General features: G+C 34.8%; 1 protein-coding gene across 2 annotated transcripts in view; it reads left to right on the top strand.

Moving 5' to 3' along the window:
• The first annotated feature begins 911 nt into the window (after positions 1-911).
• Positions 912-18664, top strand: part of LOC145944071 (uncharacterized) — a 91806-nt gene continuing 74053 nt past the window's right edge. For both annotated transcript variants that reach the window (XM_083052084.1, XM_083052085.1), the window contains exons 1-2: positions 912-1199; positions 6765-7213. In XM_083052084.1, the coding sequence (XP_082908210.1) occupies positions 6962-7213 (252 nt within the window). In that variant the 5' untranslated portion in view covers positions 912-1199; positions 6765-6961. The remainder of the gene's footprint in view (positions 1200-6764; positions 7214-18664) is intronic.

Raw genomic sequence — 18664 nt, 5'->3', positions numbered from 1 at the left:
ATATTTTACATATTATTTTTTTGCACAAATTAATGCGCCATACTCTCATTAATCGCGAATTAATTGTCAAAGATTGTTTTCTCCTGATCCGTTTTCCTCAAAATGCTTCAGGTTAATGCTCAGTCTTGTCCCTTGTGATTCTTATCTTACGATTTTTTTCTTACATTTTAATTTATGCAAATGATGTTAAAACACAAAACATATCGCTTTAAAGTTATATAGCTTATCTGCAAGTCGAAACTTGCACGACGTTGTAGATGTTCGATATATAGAGCAATAACTTTGCAGTCAGGTCGTGTACATGCATATTCAAATCTACGCAAAATCATTACATTGCTTTTTCTTTAACAGTTCATATTTTTTCAGAGTCTTAAATTATGTATCTTTTCTCGCCGAGAAGAGATGATAGAAATATTCTGAAGACGTCCTTTACAAATAGCAAATTTGTAAAAAATAATTCTAAAGAGTCTTATATAAAGAATTTTACATATATAAATTTATTATTTTATATATGTTATATGTATAAGGCAAATGCCAATTTAATTTCGCTCGTCAATTTTATGTATCACAGAGCAGGGGCGTGTGTGGTAAAGACAGACATACGATCATACAACATATCGATCTCCGATAAACGTCACAGGATCTCCTTCGCTCCGCTCCGCTCCGCTCCCGCGTCTGGCATACACGGGCTCTTATCACTGTCACTTTCCGGCCGAGCGACCGACTTTCTTCCTTGCTGGTGGCCGCTCGCTCACCCCCTTGGCCGACCAATCGGCGCACCCCTTTAGCGCCGCGCCGGCCGAATCCGCAGCGTGGCGCGGCGTTACTGCCGGTGCGGCACATGCGCGCGCCCAATCGTCGTATATCTATAAGGGTAGCTACCCTCGGCGAGGCCGGTCAGTTCTCGCCCGTCCGGGAAATCGGGTCGTTGTTCGCGCGATCGCCCGTTAGGTCCGTGTATCTCGTCGTCCCAGCATCCGACACGCGTCTCTTTCTCTTTCTCTCTCGCCGTCGACGGGAAACAAAAGGTCCGCGATGCCGAACGCGGCTTAGAAACTCCGTAAACTCACCAGACGGGGGAGTTTTACGAGACACGTGCGAGGTATCGTTTATGCCAGTAGAGGATTACATATCGGTCCCGCTGGTGTTACTGATGGGTAAAAGTGTTCTCGCCGTGGAAGTAGTGACGAATATACACAGTAAGGATCTCGTAAACGCGCGATCGGGTTGTGCCTTGCTCGTCTGTAAAGTCTTTCGGGCGACGAACTCTGAAGCAGAAACTTTGAACTCGGCTATCCCGGATACGCCGAATGTAAAAGCTACGTGTTTTCGCTCGTATAACGAGGGTTGTTGGTCATTGTGGGCGGAATGCGTGTCGATTTAATCATTTTCGCATCGCTTGGCGATGCTGATAAATTTGAATGACGAATTCGCTTGTACATTTTCCGGCGATGTCACCGTGATGACTTTATCAGTTGTCGCCATACTTTCAACGATACAAAATATGTACGTATAGGGAACAGGATTGATCGCCAGCAATACAATTTAATTAGATAATCATGTATCGTCCGATAATGCTGACCAAATGATGAATCTTATAGCGAAATATATAACAATATCGATAAATGAAATATGGTGAGAGGGTGATGAAGTAACACGAGTGGTAAACGTGTAATTCAATCGTCACGTATTAACTGGCGAATACATTGATCCACCAAAATCACTTGCCAATTCGCTTGTCAGAAATATGAAGGAATATTAAGCGAGAGAGATATTTGAGAGCGAGAAGAGAGAAGTTAATCGACGAAATGTGTGCACGAATTTAATTGTTCTCTATTGCCGATTGCAATGTCGACCGACCGAAATTCTACGGCAATTAGATTTCCGAGTGAGATTCGTATGAGAGTGTCATATTCGCGGAGAGAAAATTGGTTAACGACAAAATCCGTGTAATCCAACGTAATTCTCACATATCGCGTGTGAGAATGACAATCAATCGAAATATATACACAATAGCAATTTGCGTTGCAAACTTTTGCGTTTCGATATGAAAATATATATATATGGCGCGTAAATAAAAGGTATCTCCGTTAATAGAATAAGTAATTAACTAAATGAAATAGAAAACTAAAAAAAGTATTCACGTTCTATCTTTCAATTTTATTTTCGTATTCATGAGTCGATTCACGATGCTGGCTGACCGTATCATTAAAAATTGATTCTATCACTAGAATTTATTGGAGTTTAATTTGTTCTTCTTTTTCCTGAAGACGCAATATAAGTAGAAATAATAACCGACGTAAACTTTAGTTATTATAACTAATGCTTCTAAAAATGCTGTATAAGAAGTTGTGAATGATAAATGAGTTCTGAATATTATGAAGCAATGTAAATAAATGATATAGATAACAATCTAATAAAAAATCTACATTAATTTCAAGCAACAATTTAATTATATTACAATTATTGGTCAAGATTATTTATTGTGAGAAAAGTAATTAAAAATAGTAATTAATAACAGCTCTTGTTCATTCAAAGTGCATTTAACAAGAATGTGTTATAACATTAGTTATATATCGTTGAGTTTAACAATTTAACGGTGTAATCATGAGAATTTTAATTAAAATTATATAAGCATATTTAATTAACCGATAATGATTTAATAATTAACGCGTATATATATCATAGATTGCGCGAGTAAAATTTACTTTAATGAATAATTCAATTTCTAATAAAATTTACTTTTTAACAATCGTGAACCATATCTCGCTACAATCATACATCTCGTTAATTATGAAGCTGTAGGACTCTAAGGACGCAAGTTTGACGAGTTTATCGTTCAATAGAGAGGGATACCATTCGCTCGAGTGACTTGTGTCTTTGAGTCAAGAGCTCTGCAATTAGACGGAAGGGTTTGATGTCGGATGACATGCTTCAAGTGCAATCATATATGATTGCCCTTTGATCATCAGAAACGCGATCATCATAACATAATCCCCGGACAAATTCTGACACGAATACGCGGACAGAAACTTGTCCCGATACCTCGAGACTCCATTATTCGAATTGCAATTCAAGCAATAAAAAGGAAATAAAACACATTCGTAAACACGTTATATTAGATAACATGTGTACATTGCGCGAACGAGAAAATATATTCGAATTAATTAATATCTATAATTGTGATTGGTTAGGAGCAAAGCAATTCATATTTATATTTCAAATAAACGCTTGATTACACCGCCCCGTGTAAAAATTCTTTAAAACACAGTGTAATAATAATTGCTATATTTTTTTCCAAGAGAAATTAAAATTTGCTGAAAAACTCGTAAATGTTCGAAACACATACACACATACTGAGTTTAAACATGTACTTTATAGTTATAAATAAAAGAAAAACATCTGCTTGCATAATTATCAATATCAAAGGAGTAAACTTAAAGTTTTTCCTAATAGGACATTCCTAATATTCCCTAAGGCACTGAAAACATAATTATAGAATATAACAAAAAACAATATGTTCAATTATTAATCCAAATTTACATCAAGTATGTTAATTTTTTCGAAAATATTAAATTAATATTCCCTTAATAAAATTTTGACAGAAGTGCAATAATTGTTGCAAAAATACATATATATATTTTACACTTCTAACATTAAATATTCTAATAATTATATTAACCGTAAGTTAAATTTCTAATAAGGTTAAAATTCTAATTAAAATCGAAAATTGAATTTCAATAATTGATGCAAACGTGGATATTCTTAAATTCAGTTTCATAATTACAACTCTTTGTTTCACATTTTTTCCATTCGTCGTGAAAGATTTCTGTAATTTCGTTAAAACGCGATAAACCCTGGTAAAATTCTTCGTGGCTGTAATCGAGTGTTGCGCATTTCCATCCCCAGAACGGTCTCCGGAGAGATTATGAATTAGCAAGCGTGTTTGCCGAGACAATCTCGGACTCGTAGACTAGCAGCTAGCGATATCCCGAGCGCATCTCGGAATCTAGTTCACCATGTTTAGTTAACGTCAAATGAGTTATTCCGCGCGAGAAGCACAAAATGGATTCGCTGCTTACTGCGCTGCATTACTGCTCGCTGAGTTTACACATAAATTCTCTGCATTTTACATTAACTCCGTCGTCGGGCCTAGTGCAAGGGCGCATTAAAATCTCTCTGAAGTAACGATTAAGTTGGCCAGCGTTAAATTGATTTCAAGACCATTGCCTTCCTCAACGCATAAATTTCATGAATCGTCATTCAGTTTCGCGATTTTTAATTTTTTTACATATTAAAATTTTGTTCACATGTATAAAAAGTCTGTTTAAAATGTAGGAAAAGAATAATTATTTATTATAATTCTTTACCCATTTGCAGTTGATCTATTGATTCGCGAAAGGTTCGTTATTTCTTCTCAATTGTTTGAAACTAAATGTGAAAAAGGAAAATATGAAAAGTCCAGAGTAAAAAGAATCAAAGACATAAAAATCAAGGGGACAATTCTAACAAGTAGTATAGTTTGTTGTTTGGGCAAACGGGAATGTTGAAAATCCTTGTGTTGTAAAGAGATATCAGGCCAAATCGAAAACATCGATTCGATGGTTTGAAACGCGATGCTATCGCTAGTATTGCGGGTCTCTATGTTGTAATTGCATTTAGAATGAAACAGGATACTATTGAAGTTTCTCCTAGAACAATATTCCCTAAGGCACTGGGGAAACATAGTTGTAGAATATAACAATATAACAATAGGAATATAAACGGTATATCCAACTATTAATCCAAATTCACATCAAGTGTGTTAATTTTTCCGAAAATATTAGATCAATATTTCCTTAATGAAATTTTGACAGAAGTTCAACAGTTGTTGGAAACGTATATATATTTTACATTTTCAACATTAAATATTTTAATAATTAAACCGTCGTAAGTTAAATTTCTAATAAAGTTAATTTTAATTAAAATCAAAAATTAAATTTTAATAATTGATGCAACCCTGAATATTTTCAAATTTATTTTCATAATTACAATTTTTTGCTTCGCAGACGTAAAAAAAAATGTTTTCGAGCACAAAAAGAATTCAGACGCTTAGCAGTCAATTTGGAGTCTAGTCGAATTCTCTCGCATCATGAATTCTAGAGATTCCCCTGCCGATACAGGGGCAACTGATTAATGTTGAATGCGCGTTTGATAAATGATCGACTCCTCGACGAGGAGGAAGGCGATGGAGAATCTCTGGCCCGATGTGCTCTCTCACGGCTCGTAGCTGCGGTTTGATCGAAAAGATATTTCCTCCCCTTCATACACGCGAAAACTTCTTCCGAAAGATAAACCGCTCTCTTTCAGCCTCCGTGCCGTCCTTGGGGCCGGGGGGCATAAAAGTTTCCGCGCACGAAGAAGATTCACGAAAGATTTTTTCTTCTCGTTCGCCGCGTCGCCGCGACGTAATCCAGAGAAGGTCGACGGAGTTTCGTTTGGAAAATTTATAAGAAACTAACGAACACGAAACTCTCTCGGCCGGAAATTCTCGAGATACCCGAAAAGCGATCTCATTCAATCGCAGAACAGAGTCTGAGTATAATTCGGAGAAGTTATGAAGCTTGATGAAGAGATACAGTTCTCGAGATACTTTGGTTTGCAAATAATCGCGAAACTAAGAAGTAATTAGGAACAATGTAGAGAGGATAATATTAAGAAACAGTAATACAGAGTAAGGGCACAGTATATACTTAGCTTAAAATTAAAATTATTTTTTTACAATCTATTTTTATATAAAAACTATATATATGTGTATATTTAATATTCGTTGCGATTATGTGTTCACGAATAACATATATTTTAACAAAATTAAAATTTTAATAAAGAGACTCTATCGTATATATCAATTTTAATTTATTATAGAACGTTAAAAAAAAAGAGAGAAACAAAATATCATTGAAAGTATTAAAAAGTGATCAGAAGAATCTGTTGGCCTTCTTCGTTATTCGTACACTTTTAAAATTATGTAATTCTTTCTCGTGTTCATTATACAAATAATTAAAAAATCTGACTTTTCAACAGAAACTTGTTGACCGCGATGTATTGCGCGTCAAGTCGTTAGCGTGCCTGTCACGTGTGCAAGTCTTTATAATCCTCGAGGTTGCAGTGAAAGTAGGTCGAACTTTCGCATGGAAGGAAATTAGGGACGAGTTTCCGCGTGCATCATCTCTGCCTAGAGAGAGAGAGAGAGAGAGAGAGAGGCAGAGAAGGGAGGATCGATCTTGGAATTATTAGGTAATTACCGTGGTGCGGCGGGAATAATTCCAGAATCGATTACACAGGATCGGAGGTCGAGGGGGAAGCAATGGGGACCGATGGGGACGAACAGGACGGTATTTTTAAACCCTTCTCTCGCGGAATTAAGTGCTATCTCGTTTAATATTAGATCGCTCGCATATTTTTATCAAGTGATATTATGCAGCTCGAGAATTTTAGGAAAGAGCTCCGTCGCTTGTCTCGTTTCAATTTTAATCAGTTTTGAATTAAAATAGAATATCGAAACAGAAATATATATATACCGATACATCGAGATATCGAACGATATATTTAAATGTTATAAAAATAATTTCGCGAAACTGTCACGTAGAAAAATAAAACGATTAAAAAAAAGAGTCACACGTCGGGAGAGACTTCGCGGACGAACAAGGCGCATCCTTCCCATATTCGAAGAATCGAGGCGATTTCTCGAAATGGCGAGTCAGAGCGTGGAATGAATTTTGCAGAAAATCGAGAGCGCGCCGTAACGTCGACGACGACGACGAGGACTTTATATGAGACGACTCTACGACCCTTAATGCCTCCATCGTGAGCCGTCGGTAGTTACCCTACACGCGAGGGACGCGGTCCTGCGGGACTCGGGATCGACTCGGGTGGTGAGGAGGAGGAAGCCGAGGGAGCCAAGAGCTAGGATAAAAGAACGATGGGGGTGCCGGATGTGGAGCAGGCCAAGAGGCGACTCCAGGATATACTGAGGCGAGCGCAGAAGCTAGAGATACCGACGCAGGAGGTGATCTCGACGAGAACGGCGCGCAAATTGCTCGCGAGGACGCGCAACGTCCTAGCGTGGACCATCTGGATCGGCGTGTTCGTCGTCCTGCTCAGCGGCGTCGTCTACGCGCGCTGGCCGACACGACAGGACGTGGAGACTGTCAGGACCGTGCTCAGGCGAACAGTCAGTATATTTATCTTTAAATAATATTTAAATCGAAAAGACCCTCCGATATAGAAATTCAGGTATGAAAAGGGTTAGCAAGAGCCAGGCGCTTATTTTTTGCTTATTATACTTATTTTAAAATAAATATAGAGGAATTTGAATTGATTAATTGATGAATAAATTAATTTAAAAAATAATTGATATAAAAAACAATTTTGCGGTGCCTAATATCTGTGCCTGGCTCTTATTAGCTCTTATCGTACAATTTGTTTTCTTATTTTTCACAAATCGAAAAATCGATTTTGAAGAATTTTAGCTTTTGATAGAAAAAAAAAATTCGCAATTCACAGAAACGAACGATAATTCTTCCCTTTTCTCGTAATTTTCTAAATTCGCGGAATCTTTCGTGAAGAAAACATATTTAAATTCGCGTAAAACTTTCTCAAACATACGAATTACCCCTTTCTCATTTCGTTTACACAAAAGAAGAATAAGACTCTGTTCGCTAAAAATTCTCTTCTCGCTTTTTCCTTCGTTTCTTGCACTTTCTGTTCTTCCGCGATGATTTTCATCATCAAGAAACGACTTTTGACTCTCTATCAAACATTCGCGTCGCATCGTCAACATCGCTTCTATCTTCTATCTTTCAACGAAAAGTGTTTTACCTATTTATCGATATTGATCCGTCGTGGCTCGAGGATAGGCGCCTTTATTTAAATTTTCATCCAAATGATCGCGATACTTGCACCGATGCTACGTTTCGGTCAATTAAACACGCGATCCTAGCCATAATAATAATATCGATAATGCCGAAGAAGCATTAGGGGTAGGAAAATAAAATTCACCAGTGATATTTGTTATATGGACAGCATCCCGTCGACGGTTACGACCGATAAACGGGTACGACCACGGCATGGAAAATTCTCCTCGTAAATGGAAAAATGCAAACAACCGGTTACGGGAAAAGCGTTTCCGGCAGGATAAAAGCCGATCGATCTTTCGCATCTTTGTTCTATGCATTCCACCGATTCGCCATCCTTTTTTTCCAAGCTATCGCGTATCGATATAACAAATCATTATTCCAGAAGAATCGGTGAAAAGCTATTATCTAATATGAAAGAGGATAAATATAATGAAATAAATAAAATAAAATAAATATAATGAAGAGAACAGTTTGAAAGAATATTGTGTGTTAATGGGTTGTTTTTAACAGGCAGATATGTACATATCTCGCCTGAAATCGACACGCGAGTGATTCGATTCCTGAATTCGATTTCAAGGTTTCTACTGCATTCAGTCGATCGAAGAGCTTCGTCATTCGCTTCGATCATATTTCCCGATGAATTTCAATATTATCGATGCTCGATCGCGCAAAATCCCACCAAAGGAATATCGAACTCGGCGTTAAAGGGGCTAAAAAAAATCGGGGGTAGTAAAATTGCCTAAATAAAAGAGATTGCGGGTTCAAAGAGAGCCATCACATATGACCCATTCAGAGTGCATACACACGCACGCACATATATGTATATCTGTGTGCGTGGTGATTGATCAGTAAAATCATTTTGTCAATCTTGTCAAATTTGAGTTGCGCTTTATCGTTGGATATGTTACGACGATATTTTTGAAATAGCCTCTCTTGAAATTACCATTATATCATATAACGCAATTTCCAAAAAGCTCGCGATCCGATAGAGTGCTCTTTGGGAAAAAAATCAAACATCGATATAAATATATAAAAATGGATGATATCAAATAATTGAAAAATACATAAAAAATATATAAATAGAGAGACAGATAAAGAGATAAAAAGATAGATCATCAAGAAGATCTTTCTGGCATTAAAAAAAGTTTTCACCGGTGCTGGAACTCGATACATTCTAGAATATAATATTACGCGTACCAGTTATCGTGAAAACGCAATCAAAATTAGCAGTCGCGAAAACTAAATATTTCGGTTTCTCGATTAAAAATAAAAAAAAAGAAGAAAAAACAATACGCACCGCGTGTATGCATTTTTGTTCGAAACAAACACCGGCGGCGTTGTTTGTAATTATTTCAAAACGTCCGCGACCGTATATGTTTCAATTTACGCTTCGATATCTTCGTTTTGCTTTTTCATCGCGTATTTGTTGCTAGTTGCAAACTTGCGTTCGTTATTTCTTCGTTTTTCCCCCGAGTAACGCTAAAATGCCAACGGTACTTTCCGGTGTTTGTTAATTAAATAAGAGCTAAAAATTACAGGTTGGTTGTATTAATGAAAAATAACAGAATAGAATAAAGACCATATACCGGCGACCCCGAACAATCGCAATTTCTCCTCCATTGTTAAGAAAAAAATGTATTCCAACCTAATTAAACAATTTGACTTGTTAATAAAACTTGAAATTGTCCTTTAATTCTATCATCCAGCAACTTTTTTTTTCTTTTATATTATATAACATATTATGTTTAATTTTTTAAAAATATCTGAAGCTTTTTTTCCCATGGAGAGATTAATAATTTAATTTAATAATTTAAGTCATTTAACAAAATTTTAAATATAAAATTTTATGTAATTTAGAATTATACTTTTTTTATTCTATTATATCATTTAAATAAATTGTATAATTTATAAATATTACATTCTGCATATATGTGTTCTGTGATTTAAAAACAGAGACTTTATATGACTAATATTTGATAAATCTCCATTTCTTTTTGTACTTTTTAATTTTCTAGTTCTAGCTTATCTGGGAATAACGATATCTGATCTCTCTCAGTCTTCTCTTCTTCGTTTTCCGAGTTTGATAATTCGCGTTCACGCTTTTTCTTTTTCTTTTCTGCACTCTATCGCTTGCCGCGAATCGAGACGTCGAAAAGCAGCTGGAGAGCTGCTGCGACGGCACCCCACTCGAGGTGCTCAATTTCCATGGAAATGGCATCGAAACAGCGCGATTTCCCGCACTTTCCCGCCGCTCTTGTTCCCCGTCACGATTCTCTCACTTTCATGCACGAGTTTGCGTAAATATGAGCGCGGACCCGCTTTCTTCTCATTCAGACAGCACTTTTCGTTCAATCGATTACTGCGCGTGTTTTTCATAGAAAGAAAGAAAATATATAGAGAGAAGAGAGAGGCTACACAATCTCCAACGTAAAATAGTGAAGTCGGTGCGCTTATACGTGCATGCATACGTACTCGTCTCACGAAATGACACACCGAGTGCCCTAAATTGATCCAAAGCTATAAAATGTCTAGTTTAAATGCATCACCAAAGCTGAATTTTTTTCAACGTGACCGAAATTAAGAAGGCGATATTATGCTAGTTTAAAGCTGAATATTAATAACTTTAATTTTATTAATAAGTGAAATTTGCCGAATTTATAAAATCTAAATTTTTCAAACTTTTTCTTAATATTTACATGTAATATTAGTGTCAACATTTAATATTCGTCATATCCTTTCCTCATACCTTATTATTAACTCTCACAATATTGTTTTTTAATTTAATTCCTATATTTTCTCTTCTAAAATCGTATAATGTATCAACCATTGATATACCAACCATTAAAAGAAATATGATATCAATCATTAAAATAAATATAATTACATTTCTTCGCAAATATTTTTGTAGAACAATTAAAAAATGCAAATATAATATTTTGTTACGATATTTAATATCGGAATCAAGCTCCTTTTTTGCATAATAGGAATCGTATCGCACTTACAATTTTAAAAAACTCATGATTAATTAAATAAAAAAATTAAATTCAATAATATAAAATTAAATTATTGAAAAATTTTTTATAATATGATTTCTGCGCTAAAGGTATCATGTATTGGAACATTTTTAGAACATAATTAGTATAGGTTAATATGTTTATAAATAAGCAATAATAAATTCTTCCTCAAATGGAATTTATATTTATTTATAACTTATGCGAAAGAGAGCGAAGAAATGCGTACAGATCTAATAAATGTGTACAGATAGTCGCTACCTGCTTGTCGAAGAATGTTAAACTACCTCTTAACGGAGCTCTTTTCTCCGTAGAAAGAGCGGTGAACTTGAAAAGAATTTCGAAGGAATTTTAATATCCACGCAAAGTGTTCATCGCGCGGACGCTTCGTGCGCGTCCGTTAAATTAAAAAATGCTCCGTTAAATAGTAAATAGTTGAAAAAGTACGTGGAGTGCACGTAAGAGAACACTAACGAGGTCTACAAAGTATGCATAAAAGAAGCGATAAGAGTCCCGTCTCGGGATTAAACGGAGAGTTGTTTACTCCCCGGTCGCTTTCATCGAAAGGAAAAGAATCGGAAAAGATGAAACTTTTTATTCTCATACTTTTCTATATATATAACTAAAAGATGATATTAATCATTGCAAAGAGAAAGAAAGAGAGAAAAGAAAGAGTTATTTATTGTTAATCTTTTATAAACAAATTTTCTCATGAAAAAAATTCAATTGAAATTGGATTAATAACAGATGTTCCCAATTAAAAAAAAAATTATGCAAAAAAATAGATTTAATTTAGTCTCTCTAAATAAAGTTATTTTTCATCTTAGAAGAAATTTTCATTATATATAATATGGCTATGGCAGATATTCTTAAGTAATTGACAAGATATTGTATTAATTATCATACATAGCTAATTCATTTTTTTTGTTTAAAAAAAAAATGTTTATTTTTCTCTGTTTAAAAATGGATCAGTAACAGATCTTTTTATAATTATCAAAAATGAGAGAGAGAGAAAGAAATGTTATATCTATATGTAAAATTGTTCTTCTATAAAAAAAAGGATAGAAACAATATTAATAATAAAAAATACATCTATAAATATTTAAATATATATAGATATACATACATTATACATAATATATATATAGATTTATATTTATATAAATATATTTCTCTCTCTCATTTTTCGATGATATATATTGTCTTTCCTTCTGTCTTATTTACTTCCTCTTATTTGCTTTCATGCTCTTAATATTTATGTGTAATCACATATACACTCGCCTTTAAAAACTCGGCGACAAATTGTTCAAAGGATTCAATAAAGGGCGACGCTTTGCGAATAACACAGGTGACTTCCTTCGTCGCAAATAGTAAAATTACATTTTCACTCAGCAGCGCGTTCGTTTTGTAACAATCGCAATTATTTGCGCTGACGCGCGTGACACGGCAGTGCGCTTCGCGAGACGTGCGCGATTATTTACGTCGCTTGACGTATCGCGCGATTGCAGCCGTCCTGTGCATTCACAGTCAGCATCGTGTATGTAGAGTAGCTTCGAGAAGGGACCCGGGGAACACACACCGAAATATTCGGCAGTCTCATGCTTATGCTTACTCCAACAAATAATTTCACGAACATAAAATTACTTGTTTATACAAACACACGTGGAAAAATAATATTAATGTTTAATATAAAACTTTTTATATAATATATATAGTTCTTTAATCTTATATAATCACTCCCTTTAATGTTTGTATATTTTTTTCACAAGGAAAATTATCGCTGTTGAGACATATTAAAGCGAGGAATAAAGTAATTCTAAATATATTTAAAGATAATATAGGTTTCTTCTAAAATTTGCCAGATTATTGTTTTTCATTAATAATAGAAGACATTATTGTTCGCATCTGTGCACAATGCACACAATGCACACGAGGCTGTGTGTTATCGTGGCAATTTACAATGGACTGTATCCACTTGTGTCCGACCACACAGTCGCGTTTCCACTGCTCGGTTAAAGATGTATTTACCAGGGATTGAAATCGATTCAATTTCACCGATCAATTCAATCTTGGATACTACGCAGACGAAAGGATCTCTATACGTCTATTTGTGATAATAGTAACGCTTGCGCGCGCAGCTTAAATATTTATTTCAATCTACTTTTGCTTGTCGTATTTTTCGTACAGAATATGCCAGGATTATAACAGAAAGCAAACCGGTGACGCAGAGAGAGTTTTCTGAAAAATTTGGAATAAACTTCTGTTAACGAAACTCGTCGAAAAATAAAAAATTGTATAACTTTTTATATATCGTTACCTAGAAATCTCGCGAGTTGGGAAACTGTGCAATAAACTATTGTGTACACGCGGCGCTTTATATCGGTTCGATGCAGGTTCCGGATAAAATATTCTCTGTAGCAACAAGTGAGAGTTGCCGACAAAAATAAGGCGACACCGTCGACAATGAATAACTCGGTTTTATTGAAAGCCAACGACGGTCTTCCGTTCCGCGACAAATTACGAACGTAATATAACGTCGTCGCGCCATAAATATTGCGACGGGAGAGTAAATTATATTTCTGATTTTCTAGCAACTTTACATGACATATTTAAAAATAGATATATATATATATATGCATTATATATTATCGACACAATGTAAGGTTTCACGCAATAATAAATGTGATAATGCGAAAGAATATGGAAGATCGCAATCGCGTCTCATTCGTATATAATACGCATCTAAAAATAATTATATTAAACAGCTCTTCGAGCTCGATTTCCTCAGAACTGCCCATGTATATTTTTTCATTTAATTACGTCTTTATAAAACGTGCAAGGAGATACGTATACGACCAAGATCCATAGACCGCCATCAGCGGTACACAGCGGTATAGAATGGAATGGGAGAAGGGGTAGGTTGAATAGCTGGAGATTTTAATTAGGATAACCCGCGGGGCTATACACTCCTGAATATTGCATTAGCATGAGCCTCGCTCGCGGCGAACCCTTTAAACAAACATCTCGAAAAACCTCCTTTCGCTGACGGAACCGGAAGATAAGGGCCGGAGGGGGCGAGCGAGATGGCGAACGTAAAAGGGATAGAGAGTAACGCAAATAGCCTTTTCGGTACCTCAGTCACACGCGACTACCCGCGTTCCGACGATCCGGGGGTAATGTTTACCGTTCACCGACTCGTTCCTACCACCCGCACGGTTTGTTTGGTTTCGCGGCTAAATCCACGGAAATAATCCTGGGTTATTCCGAGTCGCACGAGGCCCCGGAATACGCCGGTCATCCGGAGAGCATTTCCGGATTACCGTAGTTTCATGCGACGTGTTTGCTCACGGCGTGTCCCCTTGTTTTTAGAGCTGAAAACGCTTTAGCGCGACGTAAGCAATTTTCTTTCAAGAGAAATTAGAAATTATTCAAAAAAGACACGAGAATTTTATTTGAAGAAGAGACCACTCAAAGTGTTCTCGATGCATCAGTGATTTACATATATATGTATATAATATTGTCGACAAATTTCTAAAGTTTTTAATTAAAATAAATTTTGTAATTTTAGAAATAGCATACAAAAGCTTATATATTTTTTTTAGAAATATATATATTTCTAAAAAGAGTTTATTGGATTTATCTTTTTACTACACAAAATTAATTTTTTATAATTTGATTAGATAATAAAAAAAACTTTGAATTAATTGGATAATTGAAAAAACTTTGAATTTTGAAAAGATCGAATTAATTTTCTCTTAAACGAGTGGTTTACTCTGCGCTATTGCGCCATTACCTTAAAACTCTTTTTCTTTGATACGACAACATCGCTACGCGAGGGGACACATATAGGATTTGCGTATACGATCGCCACACGGGAAGGAAATAATTTTGAAAACGTGAGCGCCGCGCCCGTAACGCGAATACTCACGGCTTAATTGTGCGCGAAATTGCCCCGTTTCAACATGCATGACCCGGCACGAACGTATACGTTATCAGTCATTCTACGGCATAACTATCGCACTTGCGTATACACAACGCATTCGCCTATCTGCATGTACAAAGCCATTTCCTTTAATGCCGCATATAACTGTTTATATCGTTAATGCCTGAAGTTACGCGATATTGTCTCACATGATGGACTTTACCATGAGTGATGAGGTTACTATATACTTCGGTGGCTGCACAATGAAAGGAAGATTATCATTTATATCCTGTGTACATTGACATACCGACCCCCTGATATCTCGTACATCTTGTTTGTGTTTGAAAAATGTCTAAACGTGACATTTGTGTTATAATGCTCATTATAGAATTAAATATTTTCAAATTTTATATACATATATGTATAGAAAAGTTGCATTTTTTAGTTAAAAATATGATAAAAAAACATGTTTTTAATACAGTTACAAAATACACGTTTTTCATGATTCTATTCAAAAATATAATTCAATATACATATATACATATTTTGCTTTAGAAAAAAAAATAACTCTTCTCTCTCTTCTCTTTCTCTAGTTTTTCTACATTTTCAAATATCGCAAAATGTCACACGGTCCAATGTAATTTCTCGTTAAACTGAGGGCGAAGGCAAAAAAACATAGAGCAAACTCGCTTGCCATTATTCTCACTGCCCATCCTACATTTTGTAACTACTTTGTTGCGTTGTGTGGAAACTGAATCTCGTAATTGAATGATAACATCTCGTACGAACCGTAGGTCGAGTGATTCTTTCGAGGTTCTCCAGCTACTGATAAAAATTCCAGCAGTTTCCCAAAAGTTCAACATCTCTTCGCGTGATAGCATAATTGAAAAATAATACACCGTTGCGAGAAAATAATTTATACCTCATTTTAGATGAATCAATCTTCAGATTGTAATGTTAATATTGATTCAGTTTTGAAAAACGCAAAACGAATAGGTTTCCTTTTTGAAACGAATAAATGTAGTTCTGTAATAATATTTTTAGCAAGCTTTATTCATATTTTTTAAATTAGAAAAAAATATACCGAAAACTACTTAATTCCTCGCGTAATCTACATGATTTACAATCATGAGAACGTCACTATTATAAACCTTTTATCGACATTTTTACGAGCTATTCCTCGTTGCATAAATATATCCATATAGATATAAAATAAATTTCCCATGTAATATATTTAACATTTTTCTAAATTTAAAAAATGATGATATTTGTGTGCCTGACTAAAAATATTACACTGAGAGAATTTTCTTTTAGAATTTACCCTGAAAATCATGGTAATCGTGGAATAATATGGTATGGAAAGAATTTTTCTGATTAATATTTATCACAATAAAAATAATAATATCTATCTAAATAATGTTTGATTAATTTTACTAAACTGCATAGTAAAATTAATCAAACATATTTTAATAGATATTATTTTTATTGTGATTATTAATTAGAGAAATTCTCATAAAAATCTTTCCATACCATATTGTCCCACGATTACCATGATTTTAAGGGTAAATTCTAAAAGAAAATTCTCTCTGTGTATAAATCGCAATAATCAATTTTTGTAAAGTATCAAAAACCAAAAGAAAGAATATATATGACAATATATGATTAATGCATTCGTTCGCGTGTCGTTTCGCGGATGCAGCAACAAACGCGCCAGATGAGCGGCAATGATGAGATAATTAACGGATATGGGTAACACCCCGAGGCAACAAACACGCATCAGTCCCGGGTACCAGTCCTGGCGTTATTTCGACTACTAATTAGGGGGCGACGAGTGCGAGAGATTCGCAGAGTGATCAACAGGCGCTGCGCGAGTGAGGCAACGACGGCGGTTTCGTAACGAAGCCTTCCCTTCCACCTCAATTATGCATGTAAATTACACACATTGAGTTGGGGGACCCACGCAATCACCGAAACCGTTACCCTATTGGTGCATACACTCATCCACCTAATCCGCGTTCCTTTAAACTCAATGTTGATACAAGATGTTCTACACGTTGCAAAATTGCCAAGTTTACCACCAAAGACAATTACGTTGGCGAATATTTCGGAAAGTTATCGGGCATTACACAGCTGGGTAGTTGCTCTAATAATAGCAAAATAAATTTATGCATATATGCATTAATTTAAGAAATATATATATATAATCAAAAATTTATATACATATATTGTATAGATATAAATTCAAATTAAAACTCAATATCTTTCTCTCTTTTTAAAAAAACTGAACTCTTTTACATAAAAGATTGCAAAATATATTCCAATTCGTATAAATTCATCAAGAAATTTACACAATAATATGTATATAAATCAGAGTAAAATCCATAATATTTCAAACACTCAATGTATGTGGGTATGTATCTAGTATAGAGTGTAGATCCATAATTTCGTGTATTCGGTAATTTACATATTTCTGTGCATTATGTTACTTTGATCAATCGGAAGCTTCAAATTACAAAGTTCTAAACTAATCGGTGCGATAATAATTCATGAGGAGAATTATGTTAACTCGGTGAAAAATTTATATTCGAGTCGCACGATAGATCTCTATTAAATTACATTACAGAATGTTACAAAGAGACTAGTTAGCTCGCAGAAACGAGCTACCGGCGTAATCAAGCCGATTTTAATCACGTATGTAAATTATAAGCACGAACTTGACGAACTTGATAGACAGACGAACTCGATCGAAGAGCTCGACAAGCTTTGAAAAGATTGGTTAAATCTGATTGAAGAAAACAATTCTTATGCATCCAGATTGGCAAGTAAAAGTGTCTCTTGGAAAAAAGATTTAAAATATTGAAATCAAATTTACGAAAAATGATATTCAATGATTATTCATTGAACTTTTATCTTCTCGAAAATTGCAAACATATAATAAAATAGTCAAATATCTAATACATTATATTCTATTTTGCGAATCGATTAATAACAAAATAAAGATAATAATAATTTTGCATTTTGTAAAACTACATTTTTGATGTCTTGTATTTTATATTTAAAAAAATTCTTTTTTAGATTTCATATCACAACGTATATATTTAGTATTAGTATTTTGCATTAAAATTTCTTTTTTGCGGTATTTCGTGCCAACTCTGTCTATATGTGAGCGTCAGCCTAGTCCGGTTCATGTTTATTCGCTTCGCTCCGGAGACACGGTGGCACATGAAAAATGAAGTGAACAGCATTTACGTGTGTCGCGCGATTTATGGTTGGTGCGTACATGTACCGTCGCGCGTTTCCGCGCAACCATTTTTCTGCGGGATGTGCTATGGAAAATGTAGGGAGGAACCTCTCGTTTTCTCGTTATAAAGCAACTTCGATAACATAAATAGATAACGAGATCTTATTTGTCGGGCAATTGCAAATAAATTTTATTCAAGCAGATATTTCGTACGAGATTTAATCCGGGATAAATAACGCGTTTAAAAATTGTTTACGTGAAATACGCTACACCTAAATTAAAATCTGCGCAAATAAATATTCAGAATTCATAAAATTATTTAAAGTATCTCCAGCGTAAATGGAAATAATTTCAGCCAATTCATTGATACAAATATTTGCTTTATATCTTTTAGCAAATTTTTCTAAGAATATTATAAATTAGTTTATCAGAAAATATATTATAGGCAAGAGAAATAAAAAGATAAGTTTTCGAAAGTAAAAACTTTAGAAATATGAATTTTAAAGAGCTAAGTGAATATTGTATTATTATAATGTTTTATCACAATCTTCGGAGAAAGAGGACGCTACTTTAATTTTCTTTTCCAGACTTG

The sequence above is a fragment of the Prenolepis imparis genome, unplaced genomic scaffold (genome assembly GCF_030444845.1).
Source record: "Prenolepis imparis isolate NDT839.2.m4 unplaced genomic scaffold, iyPreImpa1.0 SCAF_12, whole genome shotgun sequence".
NCBI classification, from domain to species: domain Eukaryota; kingdom Metazoa; phylum Arthropoda; class Insecta; order Hymenoptera; family Formicidae; genus Prenolepis; species Prenolepis imparis.
Note: the sequence above shows the minus strand (reverse complement) of the source record. Positions and strands in the feature narration are given on the sequence as shown.